The sequence below is a fragment of the Mus pahari genome, chromosome 14 (assembly GCF_900095145.1).
Source record: "Mus pahari chromosome 14, PAHARI_EIJ_v1.1, whole genome shotgun sequence".
NCBI lineage: Eukaryota > Metazoa > Chordata > Mammalia > Rodentia > Muridae > Mus > Mus pahari.
In genome coordinates, this window is record NC_034603.1 from 40,493,991 (window position 1) to 40,514,632 (window position 20,642).

Genomic DNA, 20,642 nt, shown 5'->3' on the forward strand with positions numbered 1-20,642 from the left:
AACCCTTTTGAGGTTACTGGTTCCACTCACCCTGGTAACCAAGCATTCAAATATATGAGTCTATAGGACCGTCCTTTTTTTCTTTCTTTATTTTTTAATGATTTTTTAAAATGATGTTTTTATATGGTTTAAAAAAATTTTTACATTGGTGTTCTGCCTCTTTGTCTGTTTGAGGATGTCAGATGCCCTGTAACTGAAACCACATATAAATGTGAAATGCCATGCATGTGCTAGGATTTGAACCTGGATCCTGTGGAAGAGCAACCAGTGCTTTTAACCTCCGAGTCATCTCTCTAGTCCCTATAGGGCCATTCTTAATTCAAATCACCACAACTACTTTTTTTTTCTAGAATATTTAAGTCTTAATAAAGCCCAATTTTTAAAAAGATTTTTATTTAATTTGTGTATATGAGTGCTCTATTTGTATGTGTACCTACCTGACAGAAGTAGACATCAGATCCCATTACAGATTTATAAGCCATTGTGTGGTTGCTGGCAATTGAACTCAGGACTTGTGGAAGAACAGTCAGTGCTCTTAACCAATGAGCCATCTCTCAAGTACCAATAAAGTGTAATTTTTGAGGTGGAGATGTAGAGTGCTTACCTCCAGTCTATTCCCAGCACATCAAAAAAGTTTTTTTGAGATTATGATTACAATATTTCTCCCCTTTCCTCCCTCCTATCCCTCTACACTCCTTTCTATTCTCCTTCAAATAAATGACCTGTTTTTTCACTAATTGTTATTGCATGCGTGTGTGTGTGTGTGTGTGTGTGTGTGTGTGTACTTATACACACACAGATATATATTCCTAAGTATGACCTGTTCAGTTTGTACAGTGTTCCTTGTCTGAATGTTTTCTGGGCTGACTAGTGGGCGGTGGATAGCCAGTTGGTGTACTTTTCCTTGGAGAAGACCAGCTCTCCTCTCCTAGCTCTCCTCTCCTCTCCCAGCTCTCCTCTCCTCTCCCAGCTCTCCTCTCCTCTCCCAGCTCTCCTCAGTTGCTGTAATTTTTTGTATCAGGTTGATGGGCTTTTCCCAGTTCACTGTGGCATGTCCATTGATGTCATCCTTGTTCATGTCATGTTTGAACAGTCTTGTTTGTGAGACTTTATGGGCATAACTTCTGATAACTACTAGGGACACAATCTCTCATCAAACTTACTTACCCTCTGGCTCTTACAATCTTTCTGCTCTCCTCCCTCCTCCAGAATATCCCTGAACCTTAGATGCAGGAGAGTTTTGTAGATGTATCCATTTGAACTGGGCTTCACAACTCTGCATTTTTATTGTTTTTGATTTTCTTTAGTGGTCTCCATTTATTACAAAGAGAAGTTTCCTTGGTGAGGGGTGAAAACTACACTTATTTGTGAGTATAAGGACAAATGTTCATAGATTCTTAGGGATTATGCAGGATTAATAAATTAGTGGTTATTGATTCTCCTGCAATAGCCATGCCTTCACTAGCACTGAGAAGTTAGCAAGGTTCCAGTAGCAGGCATGGTTTCCCTCTTATTGAGTGAGTCTCAAATCCAATTAGAGAGCTGTTGGGTCCTGCCAAGGTATCCATGCCTCTGTTGCACCCACTGCTGCACCGTTGACATTGTCTTGCCATGGTAGATGTCATAGTGGGAAGGCGTTTTTGTTTTGTTTTTGAGACAGGGTTTTTCTTTGTTGTCCTAGCTGTTCTGGAACTCTCTCTATAGATCAGACTAGCTTCAAACTCAAGAGATACACCTGCCTCTGCCTTCAAGTGCTGGGATTAAAGGCGTGTACCACCTCCACCTGAGAGAATTTTTTTTTGTTTTATGTCTATAGTATTTTGCCTGCATGTGTCTGTTTACAAGTAGGAAGAGGACATTGGATCTCCTGCAACTGGAGTAATGGATATTTGTGAGCTATCATGTGGGTGCTAGAATTGAATCTGGATTCTCTGTAAGATTGGCCAATGCTCTTAATCATTGAGTCATTGCTCCAGAGCTCACAAAGTGAAATTTAATAAACAAAAAACCATAAATGGTTTGCTAAGTAGTTGATTGTAGACTTTTACTAATTTAGTAGAATTAGATCAGGAGAATAATCCTTGGGGCAATTGAATAAGGTGAAGACATTCCTTCCACTGGCCATTCACTGGTCAGTACTATAACCTCTAGCCATGCGGCCACTTGCATTTAAAATTGAGTGCTCTCAAACACTTAGTTCCCATTGTGCCACAAAGAAAGTTCTCTTGGAGAGCACTGTTCCAGAAAGTGCTTCCTTAGCATAGGCTGGTAAAATGGGAGCAAAGAAACTCTCCAGGTTTGAAATATATCTTCACTCATTCAACAAAAATCACAGGCCATTGCTAGTTCATCAAGTCTGTTGGTGTTTGGGACATTATCTCTTCCATACCATCCTTCCTTATCTCTACATTTTTCTTTCACTGTGCGATGAGCTGAGTCTCTTAATTTTATTTTCGTGGATGTTTTTGTTTGTGACTTTTGCCAATGCTTGTCTTGAATTCAAATGATCCTTCCAGGTTACCTCCTGAGTAGCTTGGATTATGTAGGTAGGTTGTTCTTGGGAAATTTTCTTTTCACAAAGAGCAGAGATTAGCAGTTCACTAGTGACTAACTATGTGAAGAGTAGAGCTAATGAATCATGCAGAGACAGGCTTTAGTTACAACCAAAGTGATTTGCTGAAGATGATTAGAGAAATCATGACTTACAGTCTTGCCAAACAACAGGAGAAACTGCTGTCTTTAGACTTTGTTGAATCTGCATAGATGTGGCATTTGTTAAGCTCCACCTGGTAGGCACTGTAGGGAGGAAGATGAGACTGGCTTGGAGTTGGGGATGGAGCCTGGAGTTAGTGGTTTAGAAGAGAATAGCCACAGTTAAAGTTTACTCAGAATTCTGAAGTCTAAGAAGCATCAACAAAAACTTGTTAAAGTTAAAGGTGAAAAGGGCTTAGGGTTTTCTTTGAAAATTCAGAATAGGAAGAGTTTTTTTTCTAGGGAAGTAGTGGGAAATGTGTTGTAAGTAGTTATTATTTGAGGAGCTAGTGTTTAAGCCAGGTTTTGAAAAATGGTGTCTTTTAAAATGTAGGACTGTGAGAACTGGGGAAGATCAGTGTTTTCAGTGGAAGGAGTAGTGGGATTCATGAGGTTGAAAAGGTGTGTCCAGGGCCCGTTTATAAAGGGCATTGACCTGTAAGCATTGGGAGTTCTGCCCTACAGACCAGAGAGTAATATAGCTGAGTCAAGGGAGTCACCAGCATTGTCTAATGAATGTCGAAGTAACTGCTGTGTAGTATATAGATTTGGGGAGCCAGAGAGCAGGCTGTAACACAACAACCAGTGAGTCCTTTGGTTAGGGGCATTGGAGCCTCTGAGACTGATGTGAGAGAGACTATGGAAGGAATAAAAGGACTTTTGAGACCTGCTTGAGTGTTGGAAAGATGTCTGGAGGGTTCTGGATGACTCTTATGATGGCTAGGCTGCTAACAGGAAATCAGATTTGAGAACAAATAAATACCTTTTATTTTTAGAGGTGGAAACATTTATTAAGGTGACAGCTTCAGAGGATTCTGTTTATGTCCCCTTGGCTCCATGAACTTGAGCAGAATGGCACAGGAATGTGTGGTAAAAGAGAGTTGTTCCCTTGTGATTTACCAGGAAGCAGAGAAAAAGACGGAAGTGGTCACACTCCCAAGCACTTGCTCCCAGTGACTTCCTTCCTTCATCTAAGTTCTGCCTCCTGAAGTTTCCACATTCTCTCCAAATGGTACCACCATCTGGAGACCAAGCTGAGAACAAATATTTGGACCTGTCTTCATTTTTATTTATTTATTTTATTGCTATGAAGATCCATAGCTAGGGCAACTTATAGAAGAGTTTATTGGGGGCTTACAGTTCCAGAAGGTTAGACACCATGACCATCATGGTAGGAATCATGATAGCAGGAAGGCAGGTATGGCACTGGAGCAGTTTACATCCCCCCGGGCATCACATACAAACTGGAGGCAGAGAGCTAACTGGGAATGGTGCTTTCTTTTGAAACCTCAAAGCCCTCACCCCAACAAGACCACACCTCTGAATCCTTCCCAAACAGTTCCACCAACTGGGGATCAAGCTGTCTGTCTGTCCGTCCGTCTGTCCATCCATCCATCCATCCATCCATGAGCCAATGGGGCCATTCTTATTAGGACCACCACAGGGACATATTTTGCCCCTTTAGATGCTTTTGCAAAGAATTTTTATTACAGTAACAAGGAAAGTAGCAGAACACTGGGGAAGGCAGAATTCTTACCTGACTTGTGTACTGTGCTGTTCTTTCTTGCACTGATCCAGACTGAGTCAGTAGCTAGGACTCAACCAGAGGCCCTGCCTTCTGCCGTCTGTCTCTGCATCCTGTGGTTCTGTCAGCTCTTACAAAGGACTAAACAGGGGAAGCTTTGAAAAGCTCGAACCAATGCCTTTTCCACCTTTTATTGAATCAGATTTTAAGCAAATAACCCCAGTCTATTTTTGTTATGCTGTAACTTAGTTTTTTTTTCTTGAGATTTTATTTCTTTCTGTCTCATGTATGAGGGTGTTGCCTGAATGTATGTCTGTGTGCTGGTGCTTGTGGAGGCCAGAAGATTGAATTCTTTGGAACTGGAGTTACACTTGGTAGTAACTTTCATCTGTGACTGGAGTGAAATAATTTTTTAAAGCAAGCTTGATAGTTTCTAGAATTTGTCAAAGCATCCAAGGCTTAAATCTGCAGTGGATCCTCTTACCTTGGTTTACTGTATGTTGATATGATGAACATGAGCCACAGTGCCTGGTTTACTAGATTATTTTTTAAGAGTATAAACCTAGAGTATTAAATATCTATGAATACCTCTTTAATTAGGGTTATTATTGCCATTATTAAACATGACCAAAAGCAACTTGGGAAGGAAATGGCTTATTTCAGTCACCTTCCATATAACAATTTGTCATTAAAAAGCAGTGAGGGTAATAACTTAAGCAGGTCAGGAGCCTACAGGCAGGAGCTGATGGAGAGGCCATGGAGGAGTGCTGTTTACAACCTTGCTCCTATTGGCTTTACTCAGACTGCTTTTCTTATAGCACCCAGGACCACTAGGCCAGGGATGGCACCTCCCACGTCAATCACTAATTAAGAAAATGCTCTACAGGTCTGCCAATAGCCTGATTTTATGGAAGCATTGAGATTCCCTCCTTTCAAATGACTATAGTTTGTGTCAAGTTGACATAAAACTAGCCAGCATAGTACTACTATATATTTGCTAAAAGCTGGATTTTTTTTTTTTTTTTTTTTTTTTGATGAAAGGGCAAGATGAAGAATGACAGGGATGCTAGGACCCTGAGTTTCCTCTGTACTATCCTTCCAACAGTATTGTAGTCTTTTGTCTACTGCTTCCCTCATATGGTGCCAGCTTGCATATTCAGTCATAAATTCATTGTTATTTTCTTGCTCTCTGTTGAACAGATGTTTACTCCCTTTGATTCATGATTACCTCATTATCACACTGATTGAATAATTCAGCCTGCACTCTCACAGGTCTAGGTGAAGGGCAGTTGGTAACTCAGTTCCAGTGAGTTGCATTTCTGTTTTAGTTGCCAATATGGAAAGAATGATGTATGCTCTGGGTATACACTGTAGTGAAGTGAAGTGATGTGTGTCAGAAACAAAAATTATTCTTATAACTCTTAAAATACTATTTTTTACATAGCTTTTAATAGTAATTTCACTTAAGGATGAAGTAATTTACTCAATAAATTATACAGAAAAGTTCACTGCTAAAATTATGAGTACTGTGTAAGAATTATAAGACTGTAGAGAAAGGAAATGTCTGTGTTTTGTTAATGTCAGAAGACTGGTTAGCCTAGCATAATGATGTAGACTTAAATAGTCCCAGCTTCTTGGGAAGCTGTGTTGGATCTCTTAAGTCCATGAGTTCTAGACCAGTTTGGGAAACTGAGACTGCATCTTAATTTTAAAAGGAGAGAGAAAAATGATCTAGGGTTATAGGTTAGTCATAGAACAGTTGACTGGTATTCATGAGGTCCTTAGATTCAGTCTTTGTTATACACAAAGACTTTCTAAACCAGTGCTGGTTAGAACTGGAGTAGCAAAAGAAGGATAGACATGTTTTAAAAGGATAGAAAGAGTATATGTTTCCTGGACTAACAGATCAGCTAGTGATATTTTAAATCTTTAATATTCTGACATAAGATCTTGTATCAGACAGTATGGTATAATGAAGATGGACTTAGATGTAAAAATCTAGCTGGACTAGCAAGATGTCTCAATGGGTAGTGGAGGTAATTACTGTCCCAAGTATGACAACATGTGTTCCATTCCTGGGATTCTCATGATAGAAGGAGAGAACCCTTTCCTGAAAGTTGTCCTCTGATCTACTAAGCACATGTGAACCCACACAAATACACATACAAAGTAAAAATTAAAATAAAGACTCTGTCTCTGTGCTTGCAACAGGTAACTGAGAGAGTGTACAGGAGGGAGTACTGGGTTAGGGCTAGGTCATTAGAGTACTTGCCTACTTTGAATAAATCCAGTTAGATCCTAAGCACTGCATTAACCTGGGAAGAAGGGACAAGAGGATCCTTGGCTGCAGCGCAAAACAACATCAACAAAAGGATTTATTTTGTCTCAGGGAATCAGAAGGTATAGTCTATGGCTGACTGACTTTCTTATCTCTGTGTCCGTGATGAGAAAGATCATCATAAAGGAAGGGTATAGAACAAAGTTGCCCATCTCCCTGTGGCTGGGAAAAACACAGATTTGACAGATAGTAAGAGGCCAGGGACATGCTATATATATTTTCTTTATGTCTCTGGTAACTTGCTTCATCCAACAAGGCCCCACCTCCAAAGGTTTCTGCCAGCTTCCAATAATGCCATACAGTTATAAATTCATCATCAGAGCCATCATAATCTATTCATCTTTCCACAGCACCACCAGCTGTGCACCATGCCTTTAACATCTGAGCCTCCTAGGGGACACTTTATATCCACTGTAACAACTGTCTTTACTCTCTCCTGCTATTGTGTGATTTTAGGCAATCTGTTTAACTTAAGTGGGTTTTAACTGTTAAGTAGAATACTTAAATATGGCTAGAATTTGAGATAATGAATGCAAAATACTTAACTACCATAGAAAATATTAAAAGCAGCTAGGTGCCTCTGTAATATTTTGTGATAAAGGTGCTTGCTGTACAAGCCTAATGGCCTGAGTTTGGATCTCCAGAGCCCATGTAAAAGCTGGATACAGGAACTGGAGAGATGGTGCAGCAGTTAGCGCTTCTGCTCTTCCAGAGGACCTGAGTTTGGTTCTTCACATCCATGTCAAGTGGCTCCCTACTGCCTGAGTCTCGAGTTCCAGAGGATCTGTTGTCTCTGGCCTCTGTAGGTAACTGCATTCACACGCACATTCTCATATGCAGACACACACACCTACACATAATTAAAAATAGTAAAAATATGTCTATTGAAAAAGCTGCATGTAGCATTGCAGGTTTTAGTAATCTTACCAATTGGGGTAGGGGTAAAAATAAAAAGCACACATGCATATACAAAAATACTGATTTTGTGGCCTGAAAATTTGTTTTTTGACTGAGATTAACCTTGAACTTCTGGTCCTCCTACTTTAATCTCTCAAATGCTAGAATTATAGACATGTACCATCACCCCCTCTCTTTTTGTGTATATGTGTATGTACATATTTATACACGTATGTATGTACCCATGGACGTATGATGTGTGTATTTGCATACACTATGGATTTATTCTAGAGCCTAACTCCTTATTAGGCAAGCACCCTTATGACTATGGCTCTCTTTAATCCATCCTCAGCTCTCTTCTTGAAGACCATCTTGTGAGTTGCTCAGACAAGCCTTGAACCCCATATCTACTGTCTTGGTTTCCTCAGTAGCTAGATTACAGAGACTTGTAGCATCAGGTCCAGCTTTTTTCTTTCTCTTTTTTATTTTGGGAAACTATATTCTATTAACCTGTTGATAGTTATTCATCAAGAAGTTATTAGGACTGGAGAAATGGCTCAGCAGCTACGAACACTTGCCTCTCTTCCCGAAGACCCAAATTTGGTTCCCAGTACCCACATCAGGAGGCTCACAACTAACTATACTCCAGTTCTAGGGTATCTAACATCTCTGGCCTCCTCCTCGGACACCTCTACTCCATGTGCACATACCTGCATGCAATTTAAGATTATTTCATATATATATACACTGTCGCTATCTTCAGACACACCAAAAGAAGGCATCGGATCCCTATTACAGATGGTTGTAAGCCACCATGTGGTCGCTGGGAATTGTACTCAGGACCTCTAGAAGAGTAGTCAGTGCTCTTAACCACTGAGTCATCTCTCCAGCCCCTGCATGCAATTTAAAAATGATAAAAAGCTTTTAAAAAAGTTATTTGAGGTTTAAATTTTTGTTTACTATCCAATTTGGTTTTTGTAAGGATAGGCATATCAGTTCCAGTAGCAGCTGTAACAATTTTACAACAACTGGTGGCTTACGACAGGTGGGCCAAGCTGGGCATAGATGTACATCTTTAGTCCTTACTCTTGGGATCCAGTTGAGAGAACCAATTTCTGAAAGCTGTCCTCTGATCACACATGTGCTATGGAACTCTAGTGAACACACACACACCCTAAATAGATGTGTTTTATTCTTTATTTATTTTGAGGCATGGTTTCACTGTGTAGCTCTGGGGGGTTCCTGAAATGAGAAATCTGCCAGCCTCTGCCCCACAAATGCTGCTGGGATTAAAGGTGTAAGCTACCATGCCTGCCTGCCTGCTTTTTTTTTTTTTTTTTTTTAAATGGTTTTTGGTTTTTTCGAGACAGGGTTTCTCTGTATAGCCCTGGCTGTCCTGGAACTCACTTTGTAGACCAGGCTGGCCTCGAACTCAGAAATCCGCCTGCCTCTGCCTCCCGAGTGCTGGGATTAAAGGTGTGCGCCACCACGCCTGGATACTTTTTAAAAACTAACACAACTGTATTCTGCCATGATTCTGGAGGATAGACTAGCCTGAAGTCAATAACCATTTATTCAAAATCATGGTGTCAGTAAGACCATACTCTGTGAAATAGTCTGTTTCTTTAAAAGATTAAAAAAAAAAAAAACAATTAAAGCATTTTATTTGTTTCTTCCTGTATAAATAAATGCAGAGCTTGCAAAGTGCAGAGACAAGCTATTTCTTTAGAGCTAGAGTTCTAGGTTGTATAGGCTATCCTTTGTGAGTACTGGGATTGAACTTGGTCCTCTACAAGTCTAGAGCATACCGCTCATAACCCGAGATAGCCCTCTAGCCTGGTAGTCTTCTGCTCTGCTCTTTTCTGCTTTGCTTTGCTTTGCTTTTCTTAAGACAGGGGGGTTTCAGTATGTAGCTCTGACTGGCCTGAAGCTCACTATGTAGACCAGGCTAGCCTCGACTCACAGAGATCTAACTGCCTCTGCCTCATTCAGGGTTTAAAGGCACTTGCCACTGTGTCTGGCTTGGTAGTCTATTTCTTGATTCCTAGTGTCATGTTTTGGCTGACATTTCTTTGGTAGTACCATCAGGACAGTCTTCACGGCCTTCCGCCTGTATGTGTCAAATCTCTCTGCTTTGCGTTTTTGTGCTTGGATTTAAAATTTTCTTTTTGGAAGTCAGAGCTAGAATTTATTCAAAGTTCATAATTTTACTAGAGTTTAAAAGGAAAGGTCAAGCACGCAAGCTGAAACCTCAAAGCTTCTTGAAGGAGTAGGATGGAGAGGGAAGAGGGAAAACCTCCTGTGGCTTGAGTTAAGCCTGCATATCAGGGAGAGGAGCTTTAGAAAAGAATAAGGAAGCCCAACGTACCAAAACCAAACAACAGCAAAAAACATAAGTTCTTGTCGGCATCTAAAAGAGAGGCAGAAAAGAAAAGAAAAAGGACAAGTAGTATTGTTGTGGCTCAGGACTCAGAAAGACAGGAAGACCCATCCAGCCCAGTGTCACGGCAACTCCTTGGGACCGCCCCTTTTCTTCTCTGGTAAGGTAACTGTAATCTGCCTCAGAGCTGTATCCTCAGGCTGCCTCACATCTGTAGTAACTCTTCGTTTTGTGGTGGATGGGTTATAACACTCACAGATCCCAGGGATGCATTTTTTTTTTTTTTACCCCACCAGAGTGTCATGTAGATTTACTTGTAAGATTTCTGAAGTACCTCTGTACTGTTTCAGTGACTAAGGACCATGCCGGATAGGTCCTAGAACTATAGAGAGTGTGAATAAGATGGTTCCTGCACCAGAACGTACTGAGGGGATCAAAATGCCAAATTAGGAAATTAGTATTTAAAAATCAGTTTGGTGGGTGGGTGAGTGCATGCTGTGGAATTCAGAAGCCAGTTTGCAGGAGTTGGGTCTTTCTACTTGTGTGCTCTGGGAATCACACTCAGGCTGACAGGCTTGCACAGACAGTGCCTTTACCCACCCCCACAGAGCCATTACGATAGACTAGAAATGTATACTTTGTTGGCATTGAGGAACAACGAGGGTTGGCTAAGCTGTGTTTTGGAAATATCGACAGTATGTATAGAACAAAGTAGGAAATAGACTAAGAAAGGTAACTGGTTACTTCAAGGAAATGTACATTAGAGTTCAGATCAACAAGAAACCACCATTCCAGAGGAAGATGCTTTATTAAGGGATAGCTGATAAACAAAGTTTATTGTTTTATTTAGCTATTGGTCGACAGATATTTGCAGTCACGTCACCACCATCATCATCATAGTGGGAGATTTCTTACCCTGAAAATGTTACCTTGAGTTTCTTTGAAATCATTCCATGCATATGGTGTCTCTTTCTGTCCTTATCCTTTGTCCTCTCTTGTGCTTCATGTGCAGTCACACCGTATGCAATTTGTCTGGTTGTTCTTTCACTCAACACAGTGCTGCCGAGGTATATCTATGCTATTCTATTGCATGATTCCCTTTTATTAGCAAGTAGTCTTCCACTGTGTGCATTTCTGACAGTTGTAACTATTTACCAGCTGGGTAGTGGAATGCTTGCAGTTTGGGGGAATAAAACTTCACTGAATGTTCAGATACAGGTCTTTATGTGGACATATGTTTCACCTTTTAACAAGCTTGTTGGAAAATGACATCAGCCATATCTGGGGTTCATGGGAATCTGAGCTGAGGTGTGCAGGAGAGTGAGAAAGACACTGACTGATCTGAGTCTAGACTGGCTGAGCTCTTGCTTTCTGAGTGACCTGAGGCAAGTCAGCTTGTATGAAATTGTTCTTGCTCACCTGATAGACGGGAACAGTGCTATCCAGTACTAAGTTGTTGCTGTGATTAAGCGACTTGAGCAAGTGCCTAGCACAAGGCCAGGGTAGGTTAGGTCTGTCCCGAATGTTAAGTATTACCCTTCCTTCCATTCTTCCTCTTGAGGCTGGTCACACAAACATTGCTACCTAGTCTCTGTTCAACTCCTTGAGGTGATATTTCTTTGGTCAAACCGTTTTCATACAGTGACTATGCCCTCATAATCCTGGGAACAGCCTAAGGATCTTATGTATTCTTTTCTGGGCCAGCACTTTTAATTTGTGTGTTTGTTAGTTTATTTTTTCCACTTTCTTACTTTGTTTTTTAGCTTTCATTTATGTTTACCAAATATTGCTCTTTGAAGTATGTTAAAAAGCCCCCCCACCCCTGTTCTTATTGGGTTGTCTCATTAAGACACAAGTTTTCTATTGGGTATTTTTACAGTCTATGACTTAGCTTTTATTTTCTTGTGTCTTTTGAAGAAATTCTAACAAATAAGTCCAAAAATATAAAACAGCAACCAGATTATCATTTTGTCTGTAATTCATATTTTAAACTTTTTATTAGTTGTTTGTGAGTTTCCTCCCTAGTCCTATTCATTTCCCTGTCCCCTTACAACCTCTCCCCCAAACAAACAACAGCAGCAGCAAAAAAAAAAAAAAAAAATCCTCAAAATATAGAAAACATCTCATCGTGGAAAATACAGTATGTCATAGTGTGTCCCACAGTATATCCCTCTGTCCACACATCTTCACTTACAGATGTTTGTTGCAGTGAGTCATTGGTCTGGTTCAAGATCTCTGGCTTCTGTGACACCATCAACATTGGATCCTCATCAGGACTCTTACTCGTCATCCTGTTACAGGTTGCCTTGTGTCATGGAGATCCTGCAGCTTTGAAACAGCAGGACTGGCCCTTTCATGAATCCCAACCATTTACACATGATATAGATTTTGGGGTGGACCAACTAAAAGCCTTGGATCTGGACCTGGGTGGTAGCATAGCTGGTCAGCCCACCAGCTCTCTCTTATTGGCACCACCAGGGTGAGCTCTCCAGAACTGCTCTGGTTAGGCCATCCATCATCAGGAGGCAGGGTCAGGTCTCCTGCCCTCATGCCCTTGGGGCCAGCTCAACTATGCCTTCGCCATTAGAGCCAGCTCCACCGTGTTGCCCAGGTAAGATACAGAGCCTGCTCTCTGAAGTGCTTTAACCAGTGAGGGGGCAGGGCTAGTTCACCTGCTCTCACTGCTCTTCAGGTCAGCTCTCCCAAGTACCGCAGGTGAGTGAAGTATCACACACACACACACACACACACACACACACACACACACACACACAGAGGCACTCCAGCTCATGGAAAATGAGTGGCAGGGTTAGCTCTCCCACACTCAGGACCAGCTCTGCTATGCTGCCTGTGCAGGGCTCAGGGCCCACTCTCTTGAATCTTGCCAGTGGTGAGAGATGGGGCCAGGTTTCCAGAGTGCTACATCTAGAGAGGGGCAAGGTTGGTTCTGCATAGCCCCAGGGCATCTAGGTGGTCCCCAGCAGCTGTCCTGACTAGGTATATCCCCATCTTCTCTAGTGGTAATATGAACCATCAACACCAACCCCTGCCACTGTGTAGCCGCAGACTCAGACATGGTCCCCGGTGGCAGTTCGGGCTGGGACCTAACCATGGTCCCAGGTAGCCACTCACAACAGACTACTCCTCTCCACCTGTGAGTCTCCAGTTCCATCTTTCTTCCATAATGCTCAAGCTGCTCTACTTCTCTTTCTCACCTGTCTTAACCATCACCACATACTTGCACATTGTGGTGGCTCCAGCTGCAGACTGGCCATGTGCCTGGCCGATCCTTGGGGGACATCCTCTATCCACCCTGTGTGACACCATTGGCAAATAGGTGTCTATGGCCCGAATGTGCCATGTACTGGAAGGCAGGTCTGTGGGTGGCATGGCCATCCATAGATTTCTGTTTGTCTTCCTCCTTCCATGGTGCACTGCCTGAATTTGATTTTTATGAGTTCTATTCATAAAACAGTTTGGCCACCAAGCCAGGCGTCATGCTAGGATGAATAAATGACTGCTATCTGTTCTGACCCTGACTGATAAAAGAACACCTCCACCAACAAGGTGTCTCTTTGCCCACCACCAGAGGGTTGTTGTTGTTGTTGTTGTTATATGCAGCTTAACACATGTTTGTAGAGTCTAGTGGCATATACCTTTAATGTCAGTATTTGAGAGACAGGCAATCAGATGTCTGTGAGGTAAGGGTCAGCCAGTGCTATGTAGCGAGAACCTGTCTCTAAAAAGTAAAAATAAATAAATAAATAAATAAAACAAAAACCGCAACCTTGGCCTAATGGGAAGCTATTAATATTTTTTTATGTGTTTTAGCTACATACTCAGTAGGTTCATTTCATTATTTTGAGTTAGTTTCTGTATACAGTAGGCTATACGTTGGGGTTTGCATTTTTCATATGGCAATCAAATCACTGTAAAATGACAGTGTTTGCTTATTGAAGTGTTGTGCCACCGTTGCTGAGTTATTAGCTGTGCATATGAAGGTCTATTTATAACGGTTTTTTGCTTTTGTTTGTTTTTTTTTGTATTGCATTTCTCTAAAATTATGTTGATGCCAACACAATACTGTTTTAATTACTGTAGCATTTGCGCACATGTAGAAATTGAGATGTGAATATTTTTTAGTTTTTCTTAGAAAATTTGTCTAATAAATTCTTTGAATTTTCATCTAAACCTTAGTATTCTGATCTACAAAGAACCTGAAGGGATTTTTTTTTAAATTTATTTATTATGTATGCAGCATTCTGCCTGCATGTTTGCCTGCAGGCCAAAAGAGAGCATCAGATTCCATTACAGATGGTTATGAGACACCATGTGGTTGCTGGGAATTGCACTTAGAACTTCTGGAAGAGCAGACAGTACTCTTAAAGTCTGAGCCATCTCTACAGCCCCTGAAGGGATTTTTATTGGTATAGTATTGAATCTAAGTCAATTCAGAAGGATCTAGCATTTTAATTATAGTGGGCCATCTAACCCATAAATATTTTTTAGGTAGTTCTTGATATCTGTCATCAATGTTTTATTGTTTTCAGTATGTACATATTGCACATTTTTGCTAGCCCTAAATCATATATATATATATATAGTGTGTGTGTGTGTGTGTGTGTGTGTGTGTGTGTAGCAGATTCTGTTATAAACAGTGGCCTTGAGCTTTTTAAGTGATGCTAGGTGCTAGGATCACAGTATCATATTTGTTTATGAGGTGTTGGGGATGGAATCCAGAGCTTGTATGCTAGGAAATTCTGTATCCTTTGAAGTACATCCCAGTTCCACAGTGCTATACTATTGTGAATAGATGAGAATAGTTTGTAAATGATAACTCTTTTCAGGTCTTACGTAAAATATATAAGATGGAAATAGAAAGAGGGGTTGATTTGAGGAGGATGTTAAGTTTCATTTGGGATTTTTCTGTTTTTGCTGAGTTTGTAATACCAATGGGCTATGCTTCCATTAGGAGAGAAGGACTAAGAAACTTGGAGTGTGACAGCGCAGAAGAGGTTTCCTGAGTGGGAAGAAGAGGGTGAGCAGGTGACCTATGCTCACCTTGAATAGTTTACATGTTTGTGACAGTAAAATGTGAGCAATTAGAAGAGCAATCTTAAGGAGAAAGTTTAAGTTATGTGTCTGAATTTTGTAAAATTATATCTTTTAAAACTAAGTTATCAGATTAGGAAATGAAGGATATGTAAGAAAAGATTCAGAAAAGAAGAGGACAGATGAAAGAAGCCAGAAACAGTGTTGCTAATATAGAAAGAAAGTCTGACTCTACAGAGAACTTAAATTGTCAGGCTGTTGATTGGTGATTTTATTATTGTGACCCAGTAGTGTGCCTAGAAGCCAAGTTTAAGATTAGGAAGATAACAGAGGAATCAGAGCACAGACGTGCTCTCCTTCTGAGCTATCTGTCTAGCCATTGGAGTTTTTATTTTAACTCAGCTCTGTAGGTGTATACGCATGCTTCAGTGTGTGTGTGGAGGTCAGAGGACAACTTTTACAAGTTGGTTCTATTCTTTGAGTCCCAGGCTGGGGTATCAGAATTATAGGACAAGCTCTTTTTTTACACACTGGGCTATTTTGCAGGCTCTGAAAGCAATTTTTTTTTTTGTCTTAAACATTTTTTATTAAATCAAGACTGATAAACTGTTAGAAAGTACAGCTGTTAAACTTATGCTGAGGTCTAGACAGATAGCTCAGAAGGAGAGCATGTCTGTGCTGCTCTTGAAGAGCACTGGGTAAATGTTTCTTTTCTCCAGTTAGCCTCCAGCTTGACTAATCCATCCGCTCTTCACTTGGTCTCCAGGTGTTAAAAAAGTACAGGTGTTAAAAGTACACCCAATAAAATGTCTGGCCTTAAGCCGGGCATGGTGGCGCACACCTTTAATCCCAGCACTAGGGAGGCAGAGGCAGACGGATTTCTGAGTTCGAGGCCAGCCTGGTCTACAAAGTGAGTTCCAGGACAACCAGGGCTACACAGGGAAACCCTGTCTCAAAACAAACAAACAAATAAATAAATAAACAGATAAATAAATAAATAAAATGTCTGGCCTTGGGGCTGGTGAGATGGCTTAGTGATTAAGAGCACTCACTGGCTGTTCTAGAGGTCCTGAGTTCAATTCCCAGCAACCACATGGTGGCTTACAACCATCTGTAATGGGATCTGATGACCTCTTCTGGCCTCCAGATGTATATGCAGTAGAGCGCTCATATATTAAATAAATAAATAAACAAAAACAAAACAACAAAACAAATGCCTGGCCTCAGACTGGACTGATGAAGAGCAGATGGGGAGGCATGAGGGAGACATGGGGAGACACATCTTATTACTTAAATCTGTGGGCTTATTTTGGTAAATTAGAGGGAAAGAAAGAACAAGCTACTGCTAAAAATCAGCTACTTCTTAACCATAATAGATTTTATTAAATGAGCAATGTTGTAAGTCATGTATCCTTAGTGGCTGCAATCAGCAGAGGCAGGGAGACATTTTGTGCTTAGGGACCTCCATCAGGAAAAGCCAGATCCTTTGACTGCCACAGAGAAGAATTCCAGGATCAGTCTGAGTGAAGCAAAAAATTTAAATTTATTAAAAGGTAAGAGATGGTACATACTTTAGATTTAAGGGCAAATGCAGAGGTGGGGGGCAGGCGGGCCTTGGAAAGAATCCGCCTGCCTCTGCCTCCCAAGTGCTGGGATTAAAGGCGTGCGCCACCACGCCCGGCAGAAAGAACAGACATCCAATACATAAGTGCAGGTTTCTCAAGAGAGTTGGGCTCAGGGACCTGTACAATGGTAGTATGTTTGGTTTGGTGGCTTTTTAAGTTACAATGCTTAAAGGATGCACTTTACAGCAAGATGTAAAGATTAAACAATGCTTAAAGTGAAGGGGCCAGGTGCATGCCTTTAATCTCAGCACTCAGGAGGCAAAGACAGGAGGATCTATGTGAGTTGGAGACCAACTTGGTCTACATAGTGAATTCCAGAATAGCCAGGTGGCATATACCTTTAGTACTAGCACTCTGGGGCAGAGGCCAGCCTGGTTTACATACAGAATCTTACTTGGGCCAGGTAGTGATATGGTGAAAGCCTGCCCCCTCCTGCCTCCCTTTAAAAAGTAAATAAAGGTTACATTTTAAAGAAGGATATATAAGCTTGTTTACTTATTTATCTTAAAGAATTTTCTTTAGTAAATGAAATTGTAAGGTGGTTTTATGAGGAGTATTTTTGGGGGGTTAGGGATAAGCAAAGCATTCATAGCACTAAACCCAAGGTCAGAAACATTCTGACCCCAAGTAAGCAGTATAGGATGTTTTTAGCATTCTTGTTGCAGTGTCTTGACAAGAAGTATCTCTGTAGGCAAGTTTGGTTTTAATTTCTTGTGTGAAATGTAAACTAGGTTCCAGGTTCCAGGGCAAGTTTTCCTTTCTGTTGTGTTGTGGCTGTTCTGTGACATAGTCTGTACCTCCCATGCTACTGTTGAGTTGTCAGCCCTTTCTTAGCTCTTCAGAGTCAATGATCTGAGTCTAACTCAGTGTGCTTGAGGTAAATTTAAGTCCAGTTTGCTGCTTTTTGATTGTTGTTGTTATTGTTTTTCCCAAAACCAGGTTTATTGTAAGTATTGTTTCCATCTCCAGGTGGTGCTGGCACACACCTTTAATCCCAGCACTTGGGAAGCAGGTGGATCTCTTGAGTTTGAGGCCAGCGTGGTTTATAGAGCAAGTTCCAGGACAGCCAGGGCTACACAAAGAAACCCTGTCTTAGAAAAACCAAACCAAACCACACCAAAACAAAACAAAGAGGAAAAGAAAAGAAAATGCTTAGGAGCTGGAGACATGGCTCAGCAGTTAAGAGCACTTGCTACTCTTGAATCCAGCATCCACATAGTGCGTGCATCTGTCTTTATCTACAGTACTAGGTAATCTGGTGCCTTCCTCACCTTTGTGGGCACCAAGCAAACATACATGCAGGCAGATCACTCATACAGATGAATACATATACATATACAGATGAATATATGTTTTATAAAGATAAATGTTTGATTTCAATATTTGTGGGACAAATAATTATAGAATTAGAAAAAAATGTTACTGTTGTCATCTTACAAGTGTTTTTCATGTTAATTTTCCTGGGAATATTGATTTATACCTTAGACTGGGTGGGCATCCAGTTCTTTATGTCAGACATTTATTGAATGTGGATCCTCTAGAAGAGGAGAAAAAAATGGCCACCTATATACATATTGTGTGTATATGTATGAAGATCATAGTATATTAGCATTTAAACATGTTTTAAAATACTTTTTAAATTATGAAAGCAGGACTATTTGTTATAAAATAATGAACAGAATACAAAAAAACCTACTTCCTTTTCAGCAAGACTTGCTATTTGGTAGTTGATTGCCTTTTATTCTGCATGTATGTGAATATTTACATTAAATTAGAATCATAAAATGTTTTGTTTTACATCCTGCTTATTTCCTTTTTTACATTGTGTGTGTGTGTGTGTGTGTGTGTGTGTGTGGTGTGTTAGTATGTGTTCATATACATGCCTGAGTCCATGCCATAGGTGAGAGTAAAGGTCAGAGGACAACCTAAGGGAGTTGGTTCTCTCCTTCTACCACGTGGGTCCTAGGGATCAAACTCAAGTTGTCAGGTTCAGCAGCAGATGCCATTATCCATTAAGACATCTCACTGCCCCCCCCTTTTAAAAAAGATTTATTTATTTATTTTATTATGTATCTGTAGCTGTACAGATGGTAGTGTGCCATCATGTGGTTGCTGGGAATTGAACTTAGGACCTCTGCTTGCTCCCGCCCAAAGATTTATTTATTATATTAAGTACACTGTTGCTGTCTTCAGACACACCAGAATAGGGCATTAGATCTCATTACGGATGGTTGTGAGCCACCATGTGGTTGCTAGGATCTGAACTCAGGACCTTCGGAAGAGCAGTCAATGCTCTTAACCACTGAGCCATCGCTCTAGCCTGCCTCTTTTTTTTTTTTTTTTTTTTTTTTTTTTGCGTTTTTATTATTTATTTTGTGTGTGTGTGTGTGTGTGTAGGCATATGCATGTCACGATGTGTGTGTTGAAGGTCAGAGGACAGCTGAAAGGAGTAATTTCTCTCCTGTCCTGTGGGCTTGGCAACAGGTGCTTTTTATTTGCTGAGCTATCTTACCAGCCCACAAAGTCATATTTGATTCTTTCAGATTTTGCAGAAACAGACCATATAGCCAGGCAGTGGTGAATGTGTTTGTTTGCCCCTGCCATGTAAACATTCGTTGTTTCCCTTGCAGAGGAGGTGGCCAAGTTGGAGAAGCATTTGATGCTTCTACGACAAGAGTATGTCAAGCTGCAGAAGAAACTGGCAGAAACAGAGAAAAGATGCACACTTTTGGCTGCACAAGCAAACAAGGAAAATAACAGCGAGTCATTCATCAGCCGCTTGCTGGCCATAGTGGCAGGTCTCTATGAGCAAGAGCAGTACAGGTAAGCTCCCGGAACAGAAGCTGTCTATACCTTTTGCTTCATCCCTGGCCACTTACTTTGTACTCCCCAGGATTGAAACAAGGGCTTTGCGTATACTAGGCAAGTACTGTACTGCTGAGCTGTATCCTTGGCTCTTTTTTCACCCTGTTCTGAGACGGTCTCACTATGTTGGCCAGGCTGCTATTGAACTTGTAATTTCTCCTGTTCAAGCCTCTCAGGTAGACAGAATTAGACCTGCCTACACTTCTAGGCCTGGTTTCTCATTCATTTTCTTGCCAAATTACTTTCTAATCAAAATTATCAACAATGAGCCAGATGTGGTAGCTCAAAGTAGTAATCTCAAAACTGAGAGGAGGATTATCATGAATTTGAGGTCAGCCTCAGCTTCATAGTGAAGTCCAGTCCAGTGTAGGCTATACCAGACTGAGTTCTTATTTCATAAGAAACAAAAATAAGAGCTGGGCTGGTATCAGTAAGGTACATAAGAATTTGATCCCAATAACCCACGTGAAGAAAATCTGGGCCCGATGGCACTTAAAATCCTAGTAGTAGGAGGGCAGAGACAGTCAGTCCCGGGGGCTCACTGCCCAGCAAGCCTAGCTTAAGTGGGTGTGTGCTGGGCCAGTGAGAGACCCAGTAACAGGTAGATGGCAGCTGAGGAATGGCACCAAAAGCTGTCCTCTGGCTCCTACATGCACACTAGCTGCATGCTCACCTTTGCTCTCATACACACAAACCAACATCAAACCAATGAAAAAGATTAGCAATGTCTTTGTTAGAAGCCCTATAGGCTACTTACTAGCTCTTTGGTCTCAAGCTATCACTTGTTAGGTTCCTGATCTGTAATAAGAGGTAATCTGTCCTACTTGTTTTAGGATCAGAGTGAAGATTAAATTAAGTCTTAGATGTTTAAGCAACTTAGAATAATAAATACATACCAAGTATTAATTATTAGAGGTACTATTTATATTATTTGTTTGTTTGAGATAAGGTCTCATTATGCAGCCCTGACTAACTTACAGCCTGCTATGTAGATCAGGCTGGCCTTGATTGAACTCAGAGATCCTCCCCCTTCCTGAACGTTAGAAGTAAATGCATACCATCGTGTGGATACTTCATTCCTCCTTAGAATAAGGAACAAAATACTCATGAAAAGATATAGGTACAGAGACAAAATTTAGAGCTAAGATGAAAGGATGGACTATCCAGAGACTACCCCATCCGGGGATCCATCCCATCATTAGCCACCAA

General features: G+C 40.9%; 1 protein-coding gene across 1 annotated transcript in view; it reads left to right on the plus strand.

Moving 5' to 3' along the window:
* Ankfy1 (ankyrin repeat and FYVE domain containing 1) overlaps positions 1-20,642 on the plus strand; it is a 79,040-nt gene that overhangs the window by 4,172 nt on the left and 54,226 nt on the right. The window contains exon 2 of the mRNA XM_021211547.1: positions 19,199-19,391. Coding sequence (XP_021067206.1) covers positions 19,199-19,391 — 193 coding nt within the window. The remainder of the gene's footprint in view (positions 1-19,198; positions 19,392-20,642) is intronic.